This window comes from Rhinolophus ferrumequinum, chromosome 18, assembly GCF_004115265.2.
Source record: "Rhinolophus ferrumequinum isolate MPI-CBG mRhiFer1 chromosome 18, mRhiFer1_v1.p, whole genome shotgun sequence".
Lineage (NCBI taxonomy): Eukaryota > Metazoa > Chordata > Mammalia > Chiroptera > Rhinolophidae > Rhinolophus > Rhinolophus ferrumequinum.
This window is the reverse complement of record NC_046301.1, coordinates 51,823,216-51,847,842: the sequence shown is the minus strand read 5'-3', so window position 1 is coordinate 51,847,842 and position 24,627 is coordinate 51,823,216. Positions and strand designations below refer to the sequence as shown.

General features: G+C 49.7%; 1 protein-coding gene across 3 annotated transcripts in view; it reads right to left on the bottom strand.

Moving 5' to 3' along the window:
- Window positions 1-24,627, bottom strand: part of GATAD2A (GATA zinc finger domain containing 2A) — an 89,412-nt gene that overhangs the window by 45,085 nt on the left and 19,700 nt on the right. For all 3 annotated transcript variants that reach the window (XM_033134206.1, XM_033134207.1, XM_033134208.1), the window contains one exon: window positions 9,643-9,731. In XM_033134206.1, the coding sequence (XP_032990097.1) occupies window positions 9,643-9,657 (15 nt within the window). In that variant the 5' untranslated portion in view covers window positions 9,658-9,731. Of the gene's footprint in view, window positions 1-9,642; window positions 9,732-24,627 lie in introns of those variants that run through there.

Sequence of the window (24,627 nt, the reverse complement as noted above, 5' to 3'; positions counted from 1 at the left end):
CGAGCTGGCACACTGGGCGCTCCCATTTACAAATAAACACACATTTACAATCTGATTATTTTTTTAAGGTGGAGGACTTGTAAATGATGCCTATGAGTGAATGCTTTTGGGGCATATATTTAACAAAATGAACTTGCAGAGCAGACACTAACATACTCAAGTGGTGGCCATCCACACATTTGTGAAGAGAAAACCTTAACCGTCTTCAGATTCCTCAATGCAAATCCCACGGAGACTGCACAGTGAAGCCACCACGGGGAGAAGCTCCCCTCAGCAGTATGTGGGAACAAAGCCAGTTTCAGGACAACTTATCTCCAGAAAAAACCCTCGGTCACTGCCCTTGGAGCAACTTATGCCACAGTAAGCGCCAACCCTGTGATGGTGCACCCAGCTGCTCAAGCTCACGCTGGGACAGCCAGGTCCCCACCCTCAACCTCCCTGCCTGGAGTCATGGGGAAGAAAATGAGAGAAAGTGGAGCTCCTATCCCCGGGAGGTGGTAGAGAAGCTATACTTTTATCTTCTCCCAAACACAGCCAACCTCCTGAAAACTCTGAACACAGGGAACAACCCTGAGCACAGGCCACGTGGATCCCACTCAGCTGTCTGCACCTCAGCCCCACGCCTGGGCCTCTGAACACCCTTCCCGGAGACATGACATGAAAGGCCGTCTTCTCCAAGACACTCAGTAGGAGGGAGCGCACCTACACTGACCACGTACTAAGAGGAGGAGAGACTAGTAGCAAGTCAGTGTCTTTAAAACTGTCACTAGCTGCCCCCGGCTCGCACTGCAGATGAGGACATGGCTTTCGTGTCTGCCACATCAGAGGTGCTCAGTAAGCACCCAATGCCGCACATGCAGGGCTACTTCCAGGTGGGCATCTGAGCCTTTGACAGCTGGGCTGTGGCCAAAGCCCAACCCTGAGCCCCGAAGAGAGAGAGAGACAGAGAGAGAAACATATGCTGCCGGAGGAGCACATGACACAGAAACAAAAGTGCCACATGTGAAGGGGAATCTGAGCGATATTAAATGTCCACAGGGAGATGGTGACCAGGAGTCCCCCGGTGCAGGATGTCACTGTGAGGGCTGGCCGGCCACGTTTCTCTCCCATGAGAAAGGACCAGCCCTCTGTCCCCTCCCAGCTGCCTCCTGGGCCCTGAGCCTCGTGGCCCACAAAGGGTTACGCCTGCCATTTCCATGACATCGGCAATGTACCCGTCGGGTATCACATCACAAAATGGAAGGCCCTAACTCTTCCAGGGCCAACTCCCTAGGGACCCAGCAAAGATGCAGCCTTGACTGCCAGCTCCTTCAAGGCCTGTGGATGGAAATGGCAGGGAAGTTTTGCACAGAAAGTTCCAGGAAAGGCCAGAAAGGCCTTCTCCATTCTGGGGGGGAGACATAAGTAGAAAGTGGGGGAACCAGGTGTGCATCTGTTGTCGTCTTAATCAGGGTGCCCAGTAATGTGGTGACGCCACTGCCCGGAGGTCCTGCCGGGCCTTCCTTTGTCGAGCTCCTTCCTGTACACATCCGTCAGTGTCACGAGACTGCAGCTGCCCCAGGAGGATCCCAACCAGCAGGGAAACTACGTGTAGGGCTAAAGCAAGTTTCTGGTCTCAACCCAGCCCACGGGCCTAAGAAACAGTTCTCGCAGCATTTTCTACACAGCTGTTAAGAGCTGGAACAGACCCACGTCTCCCCTCCACCCTGTAAGTGGAAATCTTCCTCTTGGGCAGGGGTTGTTCTGGTTATAGACAACCTCCAGGAAACAGCTGAGCTCAGCTAAAGGGTAGCACATTACTGGTCCTTTTGTAAAACCAGTTACATCCCGACTGCGCCTCTGGCAGCCAAGCTCACTCCCATAGCAGGGCCTTTGCACTTCCTGCTCCCTGTGCCTGGAAAGCTCCTTCCCCAGGTCTCTGTACTCCCTTTATTCAGGTCACAGCTGAGACCGCAAATGACATGCTCTCCCCTCCACACATTCTCCTTGATGGAGCTCCAGCCCTGTGCCCACTTCATCACCACTTCAGCCGCGCCCCCCACAACTAGATTGAAAAGTAACAACTTTGACATTCGGGAAAAACACACTGTTCCCCAATACAGAAGCACCTCGGTTTTCGAACTTCTTCTGTTGACGAACATTTCGGTTTACGAACGCTGCAAACCCGGAAGTAAATGCTTCGGTTTTCGAACAGGCGGAAGTCGAACTAGCTGTCGGCTGTTTTCGAATGTTTCAGAATTCGAACGGTCTTCTGGAATGGATTTCGTTAGAAAACCGAGGTACCACTGTATTCTCCAATTTAAAAAACAAAAACAAAAACCTCTTAGAAGAAAATATAAGGATAAATCACGACCTTGGATTTGGCAACAGATTTTTAGCTAGATACCAAAAGCACAATAAGAAATAAAGAAAAAATTGGACTTCATCAAAATTCGTATCTTTTGTGCAAAGGACATTATTAAGAGAGTGAAAAAAACAACTCAGAATGGGAGGAAATATTTGCTATCTGATAAGGGTCTAGTGTCCCAAGTATATAAAGAGCCCTTACAACTCAAAAACAAAGAGACATAGCCAATTCTAAAAAAGGTCTTGAATAGACATTTCTCAAAGATGATACACAAATGGCCAGTAAGTACATAAGAAGATGTTCAACATCACTAATCATCAGGGAAACGCAAACCAAACCACAATGAGATACTGCCTCACACCCACTAGAATGGCTATAATAATAATAAAAAAAAATTAATGGAAAATAACAAATATTGGCGAGGATGTAGAGAAACTGGATCCCTCGTACATTGCTGGTGGGAATGTAAAATGGTACAATGATGTGGAAAACAGTCTGGCAGTTCCTCAAAAAGTTAAATACAGAATTACCATATGATCCAGAAATTCCACTGCGAGGTATATATCCGAGAGACGTGAAAACATATTCAAACAAAAACTTGTATACAAATGTTGAAAGCAACACTATTTACAATAGCCACAAGTAAAAACAACCCAATTGTCCATCAACAGATGAATAAACAAAATGTAGTCCCATCTACACAATGGAATATTATCTAGCCATAAAAAGGAATGAAGTTCTGATTCATGTCACAACGTGGTGAACGTGAAAACATGCTAAGTTAGAGAAGTGAGACACAAAAGGCTACACAGTGTATGATTCCATTTTATCTGAAATGTGCAGAACAGACAAATCCATAGAGACAGAAAGTGGATTAATGGTTGCTAGGGCCCTGGGGCGCGCAGAGGTGGGGGAGCAGGGAGTGAGTGCTAATGGGTACAGGTTTCTTTGGGGGATGATACAAATCTGGAATTAGAGGTGATGGTAGCACACTACTGTGAGTGTATTAAATGCCAATGAATTCACACTTTAAAATGGTTAACAGGGTGAATTTTATGTTATGTGAAATTTACCTCCATTTTTTTTTAAAGGCAGGATAAATAAAAACAAAACAAAACAATCCTAATCCCAAGAGCCACAACTCCTCTAGAGCCGCAAAACTTCTAAAAGACAAAAGCAGGTTTACTCTGACCCCAAGAGCAGAGAATCATGTCTTCAAGAAAAGACTCCTTTGTGCACCAAGCTCTCCGAACCCCGAAGCACCCTCACCCAGGGGGCCGCAGCCTCCTTGGGCGTCACCTGTCTAGTCGTGCTCCCAGCGCAGCAAGCCCACCACACAGATAGGAACTAAGTAAGAACCGTCTCCGAGCAAAGGAAGGAGCTGATGCCCTGGCATGTGACTCTGGGATGGGACACACAAGAGACAATTTATTGATGGAAGGCCAGGGTGGAGGGTCACCAGGCCACCACAGACAGAGTCCTAGTCAAGTCAAGACCATCAGAGGCTTCTCACTGCACACGTGCCACCGGCTTTAGTCTCACAGGTGTTTCACTCATTCATTTGTCCAAACATGGGCTTAAGTTTCTACCAAGGACCAGGGCTGGTAGGGCCCCAGGGACACTCCCCCCGGGGGGGGGGGTTCCAACAACAGGCCTCCCACCCAGAGCAGCACGGGCCCCAGGAGGATACACACGGAGGCAGGAGTGGGCAGTGGATACATAGCAGGTGAGTGACGTCGGGCAAGGTCCCCCCCATGCTAGGACGTACAGTGATCCCTAGATGGCACAAAGGCTCCAACTTGTAAAGCACTACTTGTTATAAGACAAAGTCATGTAGGAGACCAGCTACCCACCTACTTTATCCACTCGACTGCCTCTGGCGGATATGGATGGACACCACCAATGGGAAGGTGAGACTGGTCTCTAATTAAGAATGTATTAATGCAGGTCTGCAAACAACGTATGGGCTGTCCAGAGCCAGAGTCCTGAGGTGGGGAAGCGCAGGTGGTGATAAAATGTGCTCCAGGTATGTGAGGGAGGGACGGGCCAGCGGCAGACCAAGGCTCACGGAACAGAAGGGGCCATCCACCACAGCACGCCATGTCGAACCAGAACGATGCCTCGTTCACCTCCACATGCTTCAGCTTCCATATCTGCGACATGGGAACGGCACCCACCCACGTTATCACTAACGCTCTCCGAGGGCCCACGAGAGGCAGCTGTGAGTGTTATTACAGAAAAGAAGAATGCTGTAATGAGAGTCTGTCCCACGTGACAGGCCACCAGACATGGCCCCTCAAAGCAACTCCAGATACTCTGCTGAAGGTTTTCTGTTTGAATTTAAACTAACCACAGACTAACCACCATGACTTTGTAAACAGCTGTTTCCCCTGCCCTGGGTGATGTGCATTATAAAGCTCCCGAGGGAATGCCTGGGTCAAACCTGTTGTGTAAACTTTGATTATGGAAAATTGCAAACGTACCCATAGAAGTAAGGAAAGCAGCACAATTATTAATAACTGCACGTGCCTACCACCCATGGTCTGCAGGTGACCAACACTGGTCTCCCACACCCCACCAGCTTCTGTGTAACGAATCCTATGCAACATGCATTTACGAGAGAGGCTCAGTATTTATCTCCACAGGACAAATCTGCCACCACCCCACAATCACACCTTCAACAATTTAACAAGCATTCCATAATCTTTATCAGAGTCACATTTGGTTGAAATCTATAGGTTCCCCCTCCCCTTCCTTTCAATCATACATTGAAGAAATTAGGTCATCTGTCCTGTTTCCCACAGTTAGGTTTTGCTGGTAGCGTCTCTGTGGTATAATGTCACACACCAGATTTCCCGTAAACTAGATTTTGAGGTCTAACCAAGCACACGTCCCTCCGGAAGCACATGTGCCCCTCTTGGGGGCTGACCACTGAAGACTGCTGTGGGGACCCACCATTTCATTAGGTGTCTGAAAACTTAAAAACGTAAAATTCCATCACTTCGTTCTAATTGGCCAGAATATGTCAATGGGTGCACTGTCCATTAGCCACATGTGGCTATTTAAATAGATTAAAATTCGTGTTTCCTGGCGGGAATTCCCGCCCATTCTCAGGAGTGTTTTTCACTTTCCCATTCCAGAATCCCGAGATATAAACTGTTTTCTGTTCTCCACGATGAATGGTTCCCACAAAGTGACAGCTGATACTACCAACCACCTGGGTTCAAGGAGCCAATTTTCCCGATTTCCCAAGCAACTTTTCTTGGGATTCGGGTCGGAAAAGTGAAAAAACTTCCGGAGAACGGGAGGGAATTCCCGTCTGGAAACCCTAATTAAAATTAAATAAAATTAAAACTTGACTTCCTCAAACTATTCCAGGTGCCACACTGGATGTTATGGGTTCAGAGCATTCCAGAAAGTTCTGTAGGGCAGTGCTGATATGTGAGGGAAACTTGCTCTCACCCACTTATTTTGTTCCTCATAAGTTCGGTCCAAAGAGAAGAGGTAATAAATACTTGCTTCTTTCCCTCTATTTATCAATTTTCAAAATGAGTTGGTTTAACCCCCTCCAAAGGGACCAGGGAGTGTCTTTCCTTTCCTTTGAGCTCCAAAATGAACCCGTGGATTTTTAACACATTTGATGTTCCAACTCGGGGACTCCTTGATCTCCCTCATGCTCACCTGTCTCACCTTGGCCAGAGGTGCCCCATGAGTCCTCCTGGCAACTCCAGTACCAACTGACACAATTGGAATAGTCCAATGCAAATTTAGAATTAAAACATTTTAACTTAAATACTTTGATTTTATATTTACATTTTTCTTTCATGCTGAAAATTTTGGTTCTTAAAGATACTACTTAGAAGTGTTTTCTTCTATAAGACTATTGGTATTGTTACGCTGAAACTAGAATTCCTAAAAACAGTTACAGATTTTTAAAATTTTCTTTTTGCCTTTATGGTATATATCACTAAAACATTCACAAACCCCTGTTTTAAAGACGTGTAAAATAAATCCCGTCTGAGAGGTTGTCACCAACTTGCGTTATAACGGGCATGCACCTAGATTCATTCATGTCATTTTGCTTTGGTTTTTAGGGGTTGCTGCCCCTCTCCCATTTGACATACTTTTCTTTTGTAATTATGGAAAACACACCCCGTGCTACTCAGAAAGGAAATCCAGGTAAGTCTGCAGTAACCCTGTGCGTCCTCATTCCTCCTCCCAGGTGAGCATGTGGTTAATTTATGGGTTATACTTCCATTTTTAAAAGTTAAATATAAGCAAATACACATCCATTCATATCCCCCCACCTCTCCTTAGATAAAAGTGAGGGCACTGCATCTCTCTATCTTTCACCTTGTTCCTTTTCACCCACTTGCCGTTTCACCCTAGAAATCCCGTCAACATGACGGGACATCCGTCCATCCTTCGCTGAGGGGCTCGGCTCCACCCCAGCGGTCCCCAGCCCTCACTGACAACTATCTAAGTCACTCACTCTCCAGTTTTGCTACTTCAGAATGTTGTAAAGAACAGCACTGTCACAATCCTTATTTTTAACAGTGTATCTTTGGGATACATTTTTAGAAGTGGAATTGCTGGAACACAGGGGAAGCCACCCCCCTGAGAAGTGACGAATCCTCAGAAGCAGCTCCCAGTGCTGCCTGATTCCCATCAACAAAATGGAGTCCACCTCTGTGGACGGAAGGTCAGAAATGCGTTGAAGAAGCTCCAACATGCATTACTCTTAGTATCAAAAAGACTGAGCATCTTCCATACCTTGGTTAAGGGCACTTCTCTTTCTGTAAACTGTTTCTTTTTCTATAAGGCCCCCATTTTTTATCCTGAACACCCAGCACAAGGCCCCTGGCACAGGAGCAATGCATACCTGCTGAACGAACAGGACCCGAAAGGCCAACTTCGAGGGTGGACATCACGTCCACTGGCCGAGGCCGACAACCCGAGCCCTCCATGTGCACACCAGAATCACACACAATGTGGCCGCTGTGGGGGCTGTGTGGGCCTCGGGGCTTGCCTGGAGCCAGCCCTCCTCCCGCCCTGGATGATAAGAATGGGGAGACCCCAGCTGACCACAGGCCCTGGTTCGGGCTAGTGTTGACCAGAAACAAATTGAAAATCTATCTGTTGGGCTGACTTATACCCCACGACAAAAAGCACATACGGTCACATATTTACAAATATTTTAACATAATTACTCAAGGGTGTTTTTCGCCTGTCTAACATTGACCATCACGTGCCATGACTAGTCACAGGCCATCCTTTGCATCACACCCCTTCACACAGCGAGTGGGGAAAGGCAAGGCCTGAAGGAACACCTGGGATGGTTTCCGGAAGTTCCCTTCTCAATCCCCAGTGACTGCTTGTAATGCTGTGGCTGCCTCTTCCCTGCTGGCCCTGTGACAGGATGAGGTTTCATTCATTCGGCAAGTACTTACTGCTCAGACCATGTACTTCTGAGTTAACAAAGGGCCAGGCAACGGTGGGGCACCAGCCTCGGACCTTGGAGAACCTAAGCCAGCCTGCTGCCTTCAGACAATGCCCTGGGCTACAAGTAAGACCTTCTCCAGGTATCAAGTTTCATGATTTGTAAACACTAATGTCTACAGAGAGCCTGTTGACAGCCATGGGCCAGACCCCCCACGTCACGGCCACCCCATTACGTGCTGCCACCAGCACCATGTAACAAGCATTGTCAACACCGATGATCCTCAAGTGGCTCTAGGAAACCAGCATAGACTCTGCGAGACTTTTGGTCTCCAAAGAGCTCTAGGGGACTCCGGCGGGGGTGGAGGCGTAAATGCTGCAGCCACCATGACAACAGTCTGCAGGTTCCCCAAAATGTTAAACACACAGTTACACATGACCCGGCAATTCCACGCTTACGTATATACCCAAAGGGGCTAAAAACACGTTTGCACAAGTTCGTATACACAAATGTTCGTAACAGCACTATTCATAATCGCCAAAAAGGTGGAAACAGCCCAAACGAATAAACAAAATGTGGTCCATCCATGCAATGGAATATTATTTAGCCATAAAAATGGATGAAGCACTGATTCATGCTATAAAATGGATGAACCTCAAAAACATTATGCTAAGAGAAGTCAAACAAACACACAAGGTCATATGTTGTATGACTCTGTTGACATGAAATGTCCAGAAAAGGCAAATCCATAAACACAGAAAGTAGATCAATGGTTGCCAGGGGCTGGGGGAGGGGGCTGGGGAGTGGCTGCTAATGGGGACGGGGTTCTTCCTGAGGTGATGCAAGTGGCCTAGAACCAGATAGAGGCGGTGGCTGCACCACTCCTGAACATATTAAAAAAGTCACTGACTTTTTTACTATAAATGGATGAATTGTATGGTATGCAAATTACATTTCAATTAAAAACATTTTAAACACCAGTAAAGCTTATTTCTATTAGAATATTCTGCAAATGTTTTCCTGACACCAGGATTACTTGACCGTGTACATAGTTTCTTCCTATAGGCAGATAAAAGCTGAAACTTCACAAAACCGACCCTACCCTGTCACATACTGTGCTCCGCCCAGCAGGCAGGTCAAGCAGTCAGTTCTCCCCCAGGCCAGCCAGCTGTGACACTGTTTAGGACTCGCACCCCTCAGCAGTCACCTGCCACTGGACTGTAAGAGGAAGCAGCTGACCAACCCAGGAGGTCTCCAAACTGCCCCCTGCTCCTAAGATGACTCTCAGTTCTACTTTCTCGAGGTAAGCAGCCCTAAGCCAAAACGTCACTAGCTGAGCCCTGATCGCAACAGACACAATGCCACCTGGATGGCGGGCTCTGCCTACTGGGTCCCAAGAGCCCTGGACAGAGTCTAAGAGCGGGATGGTGGGGGCTCAGTTTCCCCACAAACACAGGGCAAGGTAAGGACACAAGTACCAGGGCAGGGCCCTGCAACACTGACGGTAGTTAAGGAAATATTCTACTTGTTTTGGTCAGCACTGGGAAATCACAGAAATGGCCTGAGGGCAAAGGCCACCTGGCTGGGATTATCATCACAGAGGACAGTTCAGCCTATTTAGGCCAGGGTTTTTCAAGTGAGTGACCCCTGAAACAGTAGGGGAGGCGGGCACTCCTGGGTGGCCCTGTGGAAACAGTCCAGCGTGTAATCCTGAAGGGACTTGCCTCCCTCCATCCCCTCTAGGAGGTGGCTGTCAGCTTCTGCCGCAGTGCTGTTTCCAATGTCCAAGGAGCTGAAGGAGGCCCAGTGGGCAAGTCAGAGCCTTCATTACAGGTACGAGACCCCAAGCACTCACCTGGCTTCTGGGCATGGGACACTGGTCCTACCAGCTGGCCATGGCTGCAGCTACGTCAGAAGGCAACTTGCGTCAACGTGCTGGCCAACCTAAAGTGAAAGACGGAGAAAGAAACATGAGTTTCTAAGGAGTTTTTGGAACATTCCAGCAGTTTTAAATGCCTCCAAAGCCTGGGATTACACAGTAAAATTTCAGATTTCAACCAAAGCTCTGCCTCTGCTACCTTCCAGGGGGCGGCTGAGGAAATGTCTATCAGTCTACGACCTGATGAAGTGCTAACCAGTGAACGCTCGCACCACAGATGCCGTCTTCAGCAATAAGGATGGAGACGTTAAGTCGTTTCACAGCCACACACCAACGGGCCAAACACACAGAAGATGGTTCATGGTTTTGATTGTAACACTGACGTTAACGGCAGAAACAGTAATACCCAGCATTTAACAGGTGCTTAGTAGTGAGTTCTAGGTACTGTGCTAAAAGCTCAGTATCTTTATGAATCGCCAGGACAATCTCAGGAGACAGGGTCACCCAGGTCTCCCTCTCCAGATACGACCTCTTTGCTCCCTGGCCTGTGTTCCCCAGCATAGGCCCCAGGGAAACCCCCCCCATTCCAGGCAGTGCAGGGTTTGCCCTCAGAAGTTGAGGTTGTGACGTGCCTGACACAGGCACACTTCACCTCCCAAATGGAGGTGGCTGCCCCTCTGTGGGACAACTCCCAGTTTTACCCCAGGGCTCATCTCCACAGGGTTCATAAGACCCAGAGAGATGGGATGCTTTTTTACAGACAGGGGAACGAAGGCTCCAGAATGTTGAGGAACTCTCCTGAGGTCACAGAGACAGCCACCTCCAGGATCTCCCCTTGTTTGTAACATCAGACATCCAGGGCTCCAGGCACATCGGCTGAACACAGTGAAGCAGCCAAATCCCACACTTGCAGGCAGTGCTGGCAGTTGAAGCTTGCGGAATATTGTCAGTATCACCTCTGCTGTCATTCTTTGTGCCCACATGACTACCAGGAGCTTTCTCTGATATGAAACCTTTATTTTTAAACTGGGTTCACGGCAATTCACATACACCTCATGAATGGCAAGAAACACTCCCACAGGAGAACTTGCAAACTAAGCAAGTATCGGTGAACTCTATGGAAAGACCTTTAGGCACCAAGGAGCAGGCAGCACCCTCCTCAGTGAGGCCCAGAGCCGGCTGTGGCCACCACCAGGGCTAGCTCCTAGGGAGGGGAACTCTTTCAGGGTCTTTGGTCCCATCCAGGCTGAGAAACGCAGTGGACACAACATTAATCCTAGTTCTTCCATTCCTCCTGAGCCGTAGGCTCTCTCTGCCATGGAGCGGAAGCCTCAGAAACGGTGGCCCTGGGCTTCCTGTGCACCTGCTCTTTTCAGGATCAAGGTCAATACACAAAAGTCAGCAGTATTTCTACACACTGACAATAAACAACCAGAGCTCAGAGCTTTAAAAAATCACTTATAATACCATAATGTGAAATACTTAAGGATAAAGCCAGTTTTTGAAAACTGTGCAAGACCTATAAACTGAAACTACAATGATACATCCCTGCAAGAAATTAAAGGAAACCTAACTAAATGGAGAGAGAGGTCTTGTGTCCATGGGTCAGAAGGCATCAATTCTCCCCTCCAAATTGATCCACAGATCCAATGCCTTCCCAATCAAAAATTCCTGACATCATTTTTTGTAGCAACAGCAAGCTGATTCTAAAAATTTATATGGAAATACAAAGGACTTAGAATAGTAAGAACAACATTGAAAAAGAGGAACCAATTTAGAGGGCTTACCTGAGCTTAAGACTTACCATAAGACTACAGTAACCAAGATAGTGTGATGTAGACATACAGACAGACATGTAGATGGACGAACAGAATACACCCATGCACATGTGGACAACTGACTTTCAACAAAGATCCAAGTACCCAACTCCGTGAGGCAACAAGACACACTGGGCATTTCCTGGAGGGTTAACCTTAACTCTGCAAAGAGGAAGGTCATCTTAATCTGTTATCACAACACACAGTGCATCATGGGTAAAGTGCAACAGGCAAGAAGTTTTAAGGTCACCTCAGACCTTCACACTCCACCACAGCTTTCCCCATTTCAGTTCATGGCACATCTACCATCTCCTAGCCACTCGGATGAAAATGTGGAGTTGCCCTCTTGATCGGACCGCCCACCCTCCAGCCCATCAGGAAATCCTGTTGGTTCTTCCATCAAACACATCTGGGGTCCAACTGCTTCTCACACCTCCACTGGATTCCCTGCTTTCACTCCTGGGCTCAAAACCCTCTGAAGGCCCCGCATTCACGCAGAATGAGACTCTGCCTCCCCTGGCCTTGGAGGCCGGCCCGCCGCCAGCCTGCTCATCCTGCTCCAGCCACGCTGGCCCTGGCCATGCCTCCAACACACCAGGCACCTTCTCACCCTAGGGTCTTTTTATGTTTTAAGCAAGATTTCCAGATACTTCATCATTTTAACAATCAAGTCCTCAATGTGCCTCCCAAATTCAAAAGGAACTTCGAAACTAACTACCATACAATAGTCCCTAAATGTCAACAACTGCCCAGTCCATATTTAGTTCACATAGTTTCTCAGAAATGTCTGTATACGGCCTGTTCTAATGGTAGGTGCTAGAGAATTTGTGCTAGCTGCTCCCTCTGCCTCAGTCACTCTCCCCCGAGATGGCTGATCCCTCCATGTCCCACTGCTCAAATGACTCCCTTGTAGAAGGCCACCGTGTCCCTTCTCTCCCATCGCCCTGGCCTCTCCACACCTTCCACACAATGTGGCTACTGTGTCTATGGACTTTCTCACCCAACAAAAACGTAAATGCCACAGGCAAAGGGGTGTCTACCTGCCTGATGCCAGCACCTAGGACAGTGTCGGACACATACCAAGTGCTCGATAAATATTAATGGCATGAATGAGCCAGGTTTAACACTGAAGAAGGAACCAATTTGAGGAGCAGCAGCCCCTCAGATACAATTAGTGTGAAATTCACCAAGGAGCAGAAACTGAGCAGAGACCACTTAGCACCATGAAAACTGGGAGCGTAGCTCTAAAATAAACTGTAATCTCTTTTCACTGATACATCATTTGGACTGTTTTGCCATCCACCCTGCACTGGCTGGGTTTAGAGAGCTTTTACTGTTTTTATTTCCAACCCATACGTTTCAAACAGCATCAAGTAACCCTTAAGTACACAATTACCAACACATAAGAGACTCTTCTGCTCCCTTGATAAATCATTATGGTTTGGCTTTAACCCTGCACCTGGGTACTACACGCACACACACGCACAACTCTGCACCCACCCCAAAGCAACAATTTCCCAGTCTGAGAGAGATCACACTTGGTGAGTGGGCAGCCATGGTGGTTTACATGAAATCAAGCCACTGCACTTTAGGCAACAGAAGTCCTTTGTGCCATTTCATCCTCTTGAGCTCAGGCAAGTGAGGTCGGTCGGCTCCCTTTTAACTTGAGGGGAGGAGCCGTGGCCAGACATGGGCTGCTGTCTGGGGAGCTCCGGTTCCGAGGCGACGCTCAGGTTGCAGCACCCGTGGCCAGAGCAGGGACAGGTCTCTGGGGCGACGGGCACCTGACCTGCAAACCTGGGCTCTCCAAGGCACCCCCAGAGGGCCCGTCGTCCCTGCTGAGGCTCAGCCCTATGGAAGCTGCATACCTCCGGTCTCCTACCACCATCTGCACTCACCAAACACTTGTGCTGTCTTTAAAATTCTTCAACTGTGTCTGCACCCAAATATTTATTAGATTGGTGCAAAAGTAATTGCAGTTTTTGCAATTATTTTTAACCTTTTAAACCGCAATTATTTTTACACCAACCTAATACATCTTGGCTCCAATCCAGTCCTGGAAACACAACATTAGGCAAAAAAAACTCCAAGGTGAAACCCAACAATATGTTCACCTTCTCCCAGCCCTAGGTCCACAAAGTCCACTTGTGCTATGCAAACTGAATGGCCCTGAAGACAAGGGTCATCTAGACAGTCTTAGCAACTGCACTGCCAAACCCTCAAGAAGGGGAACTCCCTGGTCAGCCTTTTCAGAAAGGGAGAAACTGAGGCAGGGGAACAGTGAAGCATCTCAAGGAAGCCCAGAGGTCACACTGCTCCAAGACGTGCTGGCTGGTTGGGGAAGGATTCACAGCAAACTACTGCCTGGGCCTGTTGCGGTGAAGGGTTTGCCTGGGACAAAGCCACACCCACCCGAGTGCACAGTGTCTACAGAGGCTCCACCCACAAAGCAGAGCTGAGCAGCAATGACAGAGACAGTCATTGGCTTTGGCCTCCAAAACCAAAGATATTGACTACCTGTTCCTTGAAAGCAGGAGGAAACAGCAGCCCTGATGGGCTGTGCTGAGTATTGAAGGGACAGCGGTGACCCCGGCATGGTGGCACACCCAACAAAGTTAGGGCAGAGGCATACCAAGGAAGTGCTGTGGCTCCGTGCCGGCCCCTGGGGACAAAGCAGGACCTGCTCTCCCCAAGGCACAGAGCCTATTAACCGAGAGCAAGGGAGAGCATGACTCGGCAGAGAGAAGCAAAGCAGCAGCCCCACGAGGGCCGCAGAGCCCACGGCAAGGCCACACAAGCCCGTCCTTGGCAACCAGAGCTGGCCTGTCTCCACTGTTAAGCCAAGGCATCCACTGGGGTAACAACCAGTATGTGTCCTCCAGGCCCCTGGTCTACTCCTGCTTGTCCTTCCTCAGCCACCATAATCACAGCCTCACTGAGAAAGGGACCGTCCCCTCCTGGCACTGCACCAATGAGGCCGTTCCTAAAGCCCCTGAATCCCCCCGCAATGCTCGCAACACCCCAACATGGCCTTCAAGGCACTGCCTGCTTTAGGCCCAGGCGACCCTACGGAGGCATCTGGCATTCACATACTAGGTGTATCCACACGCCACGCTCCTGGCTCCAAGCACACCGGCCTTGTCTTGATTCTGCATACCCACCACACCGCCTGCCCCCACCATCCAGCCTTTGCACATGCTGTTCCCACTGCCAGGAGAGCCCTTCCTCCTTCCCACCCATCCTTCAGACACAAGCACCTGTTACCCAGGCCCAATCTTCCTCACTAGTTCTTACACACCCGCCCCCTTCCAACCCGAGGGCTATAATCTCATCACTTGACAGAGCTGAAAACTGACATGACAGCCCACTAAGTTCTCTTCTCCAGATGCTCCAAGAGAAAGGGCTCTTGCTCACCTCCTTATCCAATGCTGAATGAAGCACGCAGGAGGAAATGATGAAAGGCCATCCTTCGTGAGTTATAAATACCCAATCACTATGTTTCCACCATGGACTTGAGGCAAAAAAAACTATAAATATAAACTCTACCCAGGAAGAAGCAACATGGAGATAGGCAAGGCCACAGCCCACCACAGCCCAAGGGGGAGCTCTTCCTGCCTCCCGCACACACAGCTGTTTGGAGAAAGGCTCTCGTAGGTTCCAGAGGCCTCTATGGCCTTGTACCTGAAAGGGTCTCCCCGCCTCCCGTACAGCTAAGATGGTGAGCTCCCCCCGCACCCATGCGCCTACATCCTGCACCCTACTTTCTTTCCCATCCTGAGCTGCAACACCCCGTCCTCCTTCCAACAGATCCTTGTTCTCCCCAAGGCTTGACGCTCCCAGTGCGCATCCCAGGAGTCCTTCCAGTCCACATCACCACCACCCTGTTCCAGGGCTTCGTCCTCAGCCTCGGGACCAGTCTGAGGACCACAGGACAGCCCCCAGCACCAGGCAGGTTCTCAAACAGAAGCAACTCGCGCTTACTTTTACTACTGTGATGAACGCTCTAACTCAAAACATTGACTCCTTTCGAGAGGCTCCCCTGCAGATGACCAGGCAAGTCCACACGGCAGTTCAAAACTTCAGATAAACCCCCGTATTTAAAATGCCCAGGAATGAAATGTCCACATCTAGACTAGACTGAGACTTGGGGAAGTGCTGGAAGTGTTTAGCACCGAGGATGTGTGTGGTGAGTTCCAGTATTAAAGGACATTCTAAAGAAAACGTCACCAGAACAAACGAGGAAATGACTTATTAATAAGGAACTATGAACTGGTGTCCCCCACTCGGGGTACGCGCACCAAGATGGGCTGTATTAAGGGAATTCTCTGATGAATAGCCACAGGAAAACAAGGAATACCTTTGATCTCTGAGCCAAGCGCTGGAGCAAAGACCTTGTATGTTCCTGGACTCTGCTCTCCGAAGTCCCCTGAAGACTCCAGGAGTCCTGTGTCACCCCACCAAGCTGGAGGAAATACATCCAGGCCCCACCCCTCTAGGGACTAAAGAACACCCACAGAATCTCTGTGCTCCAACACTCCCAAGATGATGTTACAATGATCCTTCTAGAACCACTCATATCCCTTTTTTTCTTTAAATCCCACAGTATCTGGCACACAGTAAGTCATCAAATCACGGGTGCCTTTGTTCCTTTCTCCCGAGCTAACTCTTGGATGATAAAATGAATGCTCTCATAATGATGAAGGATATATTTCTGAATTCAGAAAGATCCTATTTTTTTTGTTAAAATATACATAACATAAAACTTACCATCTCAGCCATTTTTAAGTGTACAGTTCAGTGATGTGAAGTTCACGCAGAATGCTGTGCAACCATCGGCTCCAAAACCTTTTCATCTTGTAAAACTGAAACTCCGTCTACATTAAAAACTAATTCCCCGTCCATTCCACCTCTGTCTCCAGGAATCTATCTGACTCCTCTAGGGACCTCATATAATAAGTGGGATCACCCAGTGTTTGTCCTTTGGAGTCTGGCTGATTTCACTGAGCACAATGTCTCTTCACGGTAGAACCACACACATTATTTAACCCTTTGGGGCTAAAGTGTGCACAGAACAAAGCCCATGGGCCTGGTACAGCACGCCCAAAGTCTGACTCTAGAACCCTGCTTCCCAGACAGCCATATCCCTGGCACCCTCCACTATCAATCAGTCTTGCCCATCACTCCTCAAATAAATTGCACACAAAGCCACGAGCACTGTGAAGACTCAGAATGGGGAGCTGAGCAGCACTGCACATTACGCCTCAGACGCACTTCCATGCGCCCATCTCACCCCAGCTCTCACTTCCCACAGCAGCGTCTCCCTGGACGCACCTCTTCCAGCCTCATCTTACAGCCACGAACCAGGGAGTCAAAAAGTACCTGTCAGGTGAATAGTAAAGATGACTAACTTGTCTTGGGCACAACTTTTTCCAAAAAGTGGAAGCCAGAGTCATCACAGCCCAATGCAAACCTATTTCCTGTGCACCGGGGCAACACATGGTACCCGTATATGGACCGACCAGGGATTGAGCCCTGAGCTCCCAACATGTCCAACTCTAGCCAAGGGACACCTGGACAACTAGCCCAAATGGCACACCCCACCGATCCACGTCACCGAAAAGGAAAATACTGCATTCCCCTCAAGTTCTGAGCACCAAGCCTGTCTATCTTGTGAGGCAGAGCCAGGCCCTGGCTGAGACCAATGGATGCTGCATGGAAAACACACAGGGAACCCATGCGAGGTACCTTCTCACAGAGGGAGGGCACTGTTACCCATCATTTCGGACAGGAAAGCCCAGAGCACCTCAATTAACTCTAGATCAACTATTCCTGAAGAGAATAAGAGTGGGTGAAAATGACAGTCTGGGGGTCCCCACCAAATTTGGCTCGGGCAAGCAAGCAGTTGGTCTCCTTGCAAACACATGTGTCCCTGTGTCACCTGTGACTACAAAACACGCCAAGAGTCTTCCTGGAAGGACTAACAAGGGGGAAGGTTGGAGAGGGAGCAACTGATCTCCAGGACCAGTCGAAACAGGACAACCTGGGAGTGAGGAGCACAAAAAGCCCCACCTGCAGAAGACATGGCCTCCAGTGTAGCAGCAGGCCAGCGGGAGGCTCCAGTGGCAGCCAGCCTCCCTCCCAAGGGGCTGGCCTCGCTGCCGTGAGGCATCTCAACCAGCTTTAGTCGCTTCAGGGCTGGGTTGTGTATATTCTCATGTCAAGAAATAAATTTTCTTTCCAGCCATTCTTTTCTTGTGACAAGTTTTCCTGAGTTTGTTTTTAAAGAAGCCAACACCTGATCACACAGGTAACCTTTCACCAATAGACAGGGTGTCCTCCACTCCGTCTGAGGGGTCCCGGTCCCAGCTATAAGCTCCAGTAGCTGCCTCAACCTAAGTCCGAGCAGCCTCGGCCCGTATGCGCCATGACATCGGGAGCAAAGCCATCAGCTGAGCACTTTCTCCACGCACAGCAGACAGCTCTCACTCGGCAGCCTGCTCACTCCCCCACTTGGTGACAAGGCAGCAGCACTGATCTGCATATTCACCAGCAAAGACCAGAGAATCCCCCAAGTCTCTCTGAGGGGCAGCATGGAGGCCACCGCTGAGCCATCTTCTAACATCCTGGTGCACAGGCAGCTGGATCCAGCACAATTTTGTAACCTCGGGTGGATGCTCGCCACAAATTAGGAACCTTATCTTCCTTTCTGGAATATTTTTCTTTGGAAGTGAGAAGGGAAAATTTCTGTTGTTCAAGAGCACCAGAGAGCAGCATTCTGGGGCGGCCCCACTGTATACAAATGACCTGGGCCTAGAGGAAAACAACTTCGTGGTCCTGGAATCCAAATGAAATCCACCCATAGTAGTTCAGAGAACATAGGTCTGTGGTAAGACTACTGTGGTCCGTTAGCAGCAACAGGAGGGCAAAACTTTCACTGAAGAAAGGTAAACGGGGAGGAACCCCAGTCTCACCTCTAATCCCCCACACCTCCAACCCCCCACCACCTCACTACAGCTGGACAGACCTGGAGCTTCAGGGGGCCTCTGCCACCTTGATCCCCAAGACCAGTCCCATCCCCCATGCTGGCAACAGGAGACTACAAACAAGTGACTGAGGTCTACTGAAGCCAGTGGTTTCAGGAACGCGAAAGGAGAGGCTAGTGAGCACTCAAGAAGACAGCAAGGTCAGCGTCATCCACCCACAAACCTTCCAGATGTTCCTGACCCGAGTTTCGGACAGGAGGGTGGACTTGGTCGAATTCTCGAAATCCAATCTGATACTGGGTCTTCAAATAAGAACATACAACCACCTGACCAACTAAGAGTCCCTAAGGGGCAGAACTGAGTGTGACTGTTAGGAGCCGGGTCAAACAGTCTACACCATCTGGGAACTTCTCGGAAGCAGCCAGAGCTGTCCACCACCCACACTGCAGCACTGATGGCCTGGACTGAGGCCACATGGTCAGCCCGAGGGGTCCTGAGACGGCACAAGGTCCAGGCCTGTGAGCTGGTCCCCAGCCCGACACTTCGTCACTGCTGCAGACTCTGGTAATGAAGCACCACAGCAATTGCAAACGTCGCCATGACTAACTCAAAGGCTGCAAAGTGTGGCAACATCCATCAGTACATCGTGGCTTACACTACAGAAACCAATTAAGAACAAACTGAGAATCGATGGAGACAGACGCCATACTTTCCTGACAATACACCCAACAATAAAACCATGATCAGAGGTGCCAGGAATAGAGGGGCTCCTAGGGAGAGTGTTCATAGAACCGTTAAATGTGCTCACCGCCCCCAGACCTACAGGGTATAATGAGGCACAGATGGAGGCGAAGGTGGGCTGCCTCTGGCTTCTCTCAGCTGTCAGAGCGTCCCAGCACTCTGCATGGACACTTCCCATCACATAATCCTCCCAGAAGGGCCACAAAGCAGGGAAAGGAGGTACCAGGCAGACACAGCGCCCCGCCCGCTGGGAGGAGTTCTGGTTGACGTGTCGGACAAGCCAGCATCTAAGGAGGCCGCAGGCAGGAAAGTGCACGGGGATCAGTTACCTGGAGAGCCTTGCTCTCAGAGGAGGAGGCAGCAAAGGCCACACTGCCCCGCGGAAGGAAGCCTTAGCCGAGTGAAGGGCCTGCCTCCCAGGCAATGGTGAGACCAGAGTCTCGTAACTCTCTCAACTTGCTTGCTGCTTCTGCCTCAAGTCGGGAGTTTTCCTCACTGGTAAGAGGTTTCAGTACTAAAACTCTGACGTGTTATGAGGTGCGATGCAAAGGTCACGTGAATCTCTGCCCTAAAATTAGAAGGCCTGAAGAAATCTGCACAGGCCGCAGGGCTGTGGCTGTCTTCTCAGCGGGACCTCGCCCGTACCTGAGACTAACTCCAGAGTAAGTTGGGGGCCCCACAAAAGGCCGCACACAAACTGGAATGTCTCCCTTCCACTCGCACACAGCAGAGTGACTGCACAGGTCAGGCTCCTCTCCAACAGGCAGGACCAGCACACACACACGTGCACACATACACACACAGCTAACACACGTACACACACAGGACAAATACATTCAGGCCACGACACAGGCACACACGGACCAGCACACACTTTGTCTTCAGGCAAAGGTGCACTCCTAAGCTGTTGGTTGTTGAGAATACAGACTGCACATGTCCTAAGTGGGGTCAGGTTCCCAAGTGACCCACAAAATCCACCTCCCTCCAGTGTCTGAGCACAATCCTACTAGGACAACCCAACCTCAAGCAAGACCTCCCCTGGGAAGTCACCCAGGTCCCAGGCCACCAGCTCTCCCTGCAGGAAGGCTGCAAGGAAGGCAGGGGTGAGGAGGGGCAGGGCCATGGAGGGATGCAGGGTGGGGTTCATTCACCCAAGTCTTTACTGGGCCAGCCTTGCAGGGGACCCTCCTGCCTCATGCAAGGCCCATCCTACCTCCCTGATCCGCCTTCAGCTGCCTCTCACAGACCAACCTGATATCCAGCCTGAGCCCCAGGCGTCGCAGGTCTGTCTCCGAGACCTCTGTGACACCACTGCCAGGGCAGGAGCTCCACTCTCCCCACGGTCCAGGTCTGAGGGTTCACTGCTTTCGGTGGGACAGGAAGGAGAGTGTCTGACTTCATTGTGAAAGGTACCGTTGGGCACAAAATTCAAACTGCTACAGGAAAAGCACACTGAGGCCAAATTCAGGGACATTGAAAGAATCACCTTTAACATGTTGAAAAGAGATTTTGTTACTAAAGGAAAAAACGAAAAGCGTAACAGTGGCTAACAATTATTGAATTCTTTATTTGGTGTCAGGCATCGTGCCAGCACTTTACATGCCTGATTTCATTTAATCCCCATAACCACAGAACGAGGTACTGCCAATGTTACCCACACTTCACAAAGGGTACTGCCAATGTTACACCTCACAGGGATGGCCACTGTCACTTACACTTCACACAGGAGACTGCCAGTTACCCACACTTCACACGACTGACTGCCATTGTTACCCGTAATTCACACAAGTGACTGCCAATGTTACCCACACTTCACACAAGACTGCCAATGTTACACTTCACACAAGGGACTGCCACTGCCACCCACAGTTTATACCAGGGACTGCCATTGATGCCCACACTTGACAAGTGAGAAAGCTGAGGCTGAGAGAAAGCAAAGTGACTAGCAAGGGCCACAGGGTTAAGAAGTCAAATGGGGAGTCAAACCAGCTCCGCCATCGCCCAGGCCCAGGCTCAAACCTGAGCCACTTCGAATCAGGGACAATCTGACCCTGACACCATACTTGGGCTGGGTCCTTCCCAGGACTCTGGGGAAATTTCCTAGAGCAAAGATCAGCACACCACAATTCTTCTGCTGAGAGCACACTAACTTAACCCTTTACTGAACTGCTGGAAACCTGGAGAACTGAGCCTCACTGTGCCAACCAGGGTACTGTGGCCCTCCTTCCTTCTGTTCCAACAGCACAGCCAGCGTTCACCCATGTGCGGCAGTAAACAGAGCAGAGAGGGAACAGTGGGAGAGAGACCAGTTCCCCTTGCCACTGACACAGCAAGGCTAATGTGAGGGCGGCAGAAAACAAAGAACCTAAAGGACACGGGGCCAAGAGGACAGCCCAGGCCCTGCAGGGAGGCCTTCCCAGGTGGGCAGTCGCCAGGGCACACACTGGCCCTTCCAGCTCTGCATAGGGGGCACCTGGCTGCCATCTTCACCTAATTTACCTGATTCCTCACTCCCACCCTCAACCCCAAATCAGGACCCTGACAGCATCTTGGTCATCACGAGGCAGGTGCCATTCTGTGACCCATCATTTTTTCCCAAGTGCCCAATCCCCAAGGTCCCTTTCCACAACCACTTCCCACTCCAAAACCAGTGTTGTCACTGACGGGACACCCACCTGTCTTTTCCCCGGACTCTGCCAAGAGCCAGGATTTGAAAACATTTGAGCAATGTGTGAAACAGGGAAACTTTCTCAAACCAGGAAGCAGCAGCTGTTGGAATAATTCACGTGGATATTTCAGAGAAGCATCTTAATCATTCTGGGTCTTTCTGGAAAGTGTTCAGAATCTCAAGCTGGAAAATCCTCAGAATCCAGAAAATCTGGTTACCAACCAGTTAGTTCCCAGGGCACTGGAATCACACCGAGCCTCTTCCTGGTCCCTCGAATTGCTACAAAGCTCTTTTTCTCAGGCTAAGCTAACAGTCATGTCCCTCTTTCTATCCATTCATCCATCCACCCATCACTACTTCACTGTTGGGAGCAGAGCAGAACAAACTTTTCCTACTACACGAGACAGTCGCTCAGATATTTTATTCTTTCACCTGTCATTTATCGCAGTCACTTAACACAAAGCGCTTAGTTTTGGGGAAGAGGGGATGCAAGGACAGACCAGGTTCTGCACCAGGCCCTGGAGCCCTCAGCTATCCAGCAAGGTCACAGACGTGCCCTGAGGGTCCTGACAGTTACCCAGGACCCCCACGCCACAATCCACCGTATCCTCCCAGCCCAGAGAAGCAGAGAGTGGCTGGCCATGCAGGGCCACAGGCTAGGCTGGCTCAATAACACCCACCTTCTCCCAGGCAGTAGACATGACTTCGAACCACACTCTCCAGGACCCAGCTCACTTCACCTTTGCTCAAACTCAGCACCCCTAAAACCAAAGACCCACAATCTGGGAACCTGTGTCACCTACCAGTGCTTGCTCTGCTGCTACCTCAGATTTGCTCCTGCCCACCCTTCCTCTCTCTCAGGGCATCCTGCCCTGTCTCCCCAAGTGGCCTTAGATCCCTGAGGGCAAGTACAGGCCATCTCACCCATCATGGACCCCAGGAGCACAGCACAAGCCAAGCAGGGAAGGGACCCCAGTTGCTGAATGGACAGATAACCTGTCCTCAGCCCCTGGTATGCCGTTAGTCCCTGCACAGTGTCTCTGGCACCTGTCCCTGCTTTTTATTCCCCACCAGGCAAATTCAAGGCCGTATTAGCTGGCTCATGCCTGGCTTTTATCAATGGCCCTTTTTCGTGACTGGCTTCCCTGCCCAATTCAAGCCAACGTTCTCCTCCTCAGAAACCTCTGAGGGCTGTCTATGCTTTTAGGATAAAGTGTAACCAGCCTTCCATTTAAGGTCATCAACAATAATCAGAACCTGCATTTTTCAACCTTCTTTCCTACTGTAACTTCCCATAAACCTGGCATCTGAGAGGGTGATCTGACAATTCCATGCCTCCCTGACGCTCCAGGGCAGGGGACACGCCTTGTGAACAGTCTAGTCCAGTGCGACGAATCTTCTTCACAAGAGCTGTAACCCCCCCAAGACCAAGAAAACTGTATCTCGTCTCAGAATAGTGGTGGAGGAGGGGAGATGATGGATTGGATAGGGGACAGACACAAATCAGGTGCCCATCTTTTTCACGTCATGGCATGTAACAAAAATTATATTTGCACAACACACTGGAGTAAAGTGGGGCTCCTCACAGCCTGAGGAGCTCGCCAGAGGCTGGAGCCACCTGGCTGTAAGGACATCTCTGCCCCAGTTACCCAGCCCAGCCGCTTAGAAGCTCTGCTTAGAGCATCAAATCCCACAGCCAGTAACACGTCTCCTGCGGTGGTCATTTCACCATGTGGTGATGAGAAGCATCACTCCATGGGGTACCAACCAGAGGAGCTTACGCTCTTAAATGTTAATGGCTTAACTTTTTAAAGTAACTTAAAGAAAAAGAAAAGCGGTTCATAAACTGAGAAGGCTGGTTAAATATATCAGAGCTACCCTAATTTTTCTGAGCAATTTCAGTTTCCTTTTCCCTTCTGCCATAAACCAAGGCAACTAAGTGGGCAATCTCCCACCATCTCAAACTTTACAGAAGGCGGGTGAACATTTCTGAGCTGCTCACCCAATGCGGAGCTCCTTTCTCCAAGTGATGACCTGCCCACTTCTGTTGCCTGTTGTGGCAGTCACCTGATCTTATCTCTGGAAAGTAAGAGGAACCCCTTTCGTACTCCCTGAGGGGGTGAGCAGGTACCTGATGGCTCCAGCAACAGGAAAGGCCCTCCATTCCATCGTGAACGAGATCCTGGCTCACCCACGGGGCCTCCTGGAATTCCTCACCGCCACAGCCTCCAACCCTTATCTCCTCTCCTCGAAACAAAACATGTTCAACCCCTCTAACCAGTCCTGTGATATGGTTTAAAGACCACTCTAGGAGCCAGAACAGACTATCAGAGATATAAAAGACATGCAATAAATAACCTCCCTCCATGCTTTTTAGTAGCCAGGTTGTACTGCTCTAGAAGCATCTAGTATCCTCGGCAGAGTGTCAAAGCCCCTCTCTCCTGCCCTGGATTAGCACCGCTGACCATAGGAGCCTGGTCTAGGAACTGACGTTTAGCCAATTCCACTTTATTTCCATGGGTTGCTTTTCGGGATCTTGAAGTGGTCACCCGCATGTTACCTGAAGGATGCCTACCAAGTAAGTGCCATTACTTTTTTTTTAATAGATGGAAAAAGCAGTTTTATGCTCTTAAAAATTGAAAGCCATCATCCATTCCACTCCAGAACAGGAAACACAGGCAGAGCTGAAGAACAACAAAAGGCAGCCCTGAGATTCCAGAAGCAGCCCTAAGATCTCCCTCCCTATGTCCTG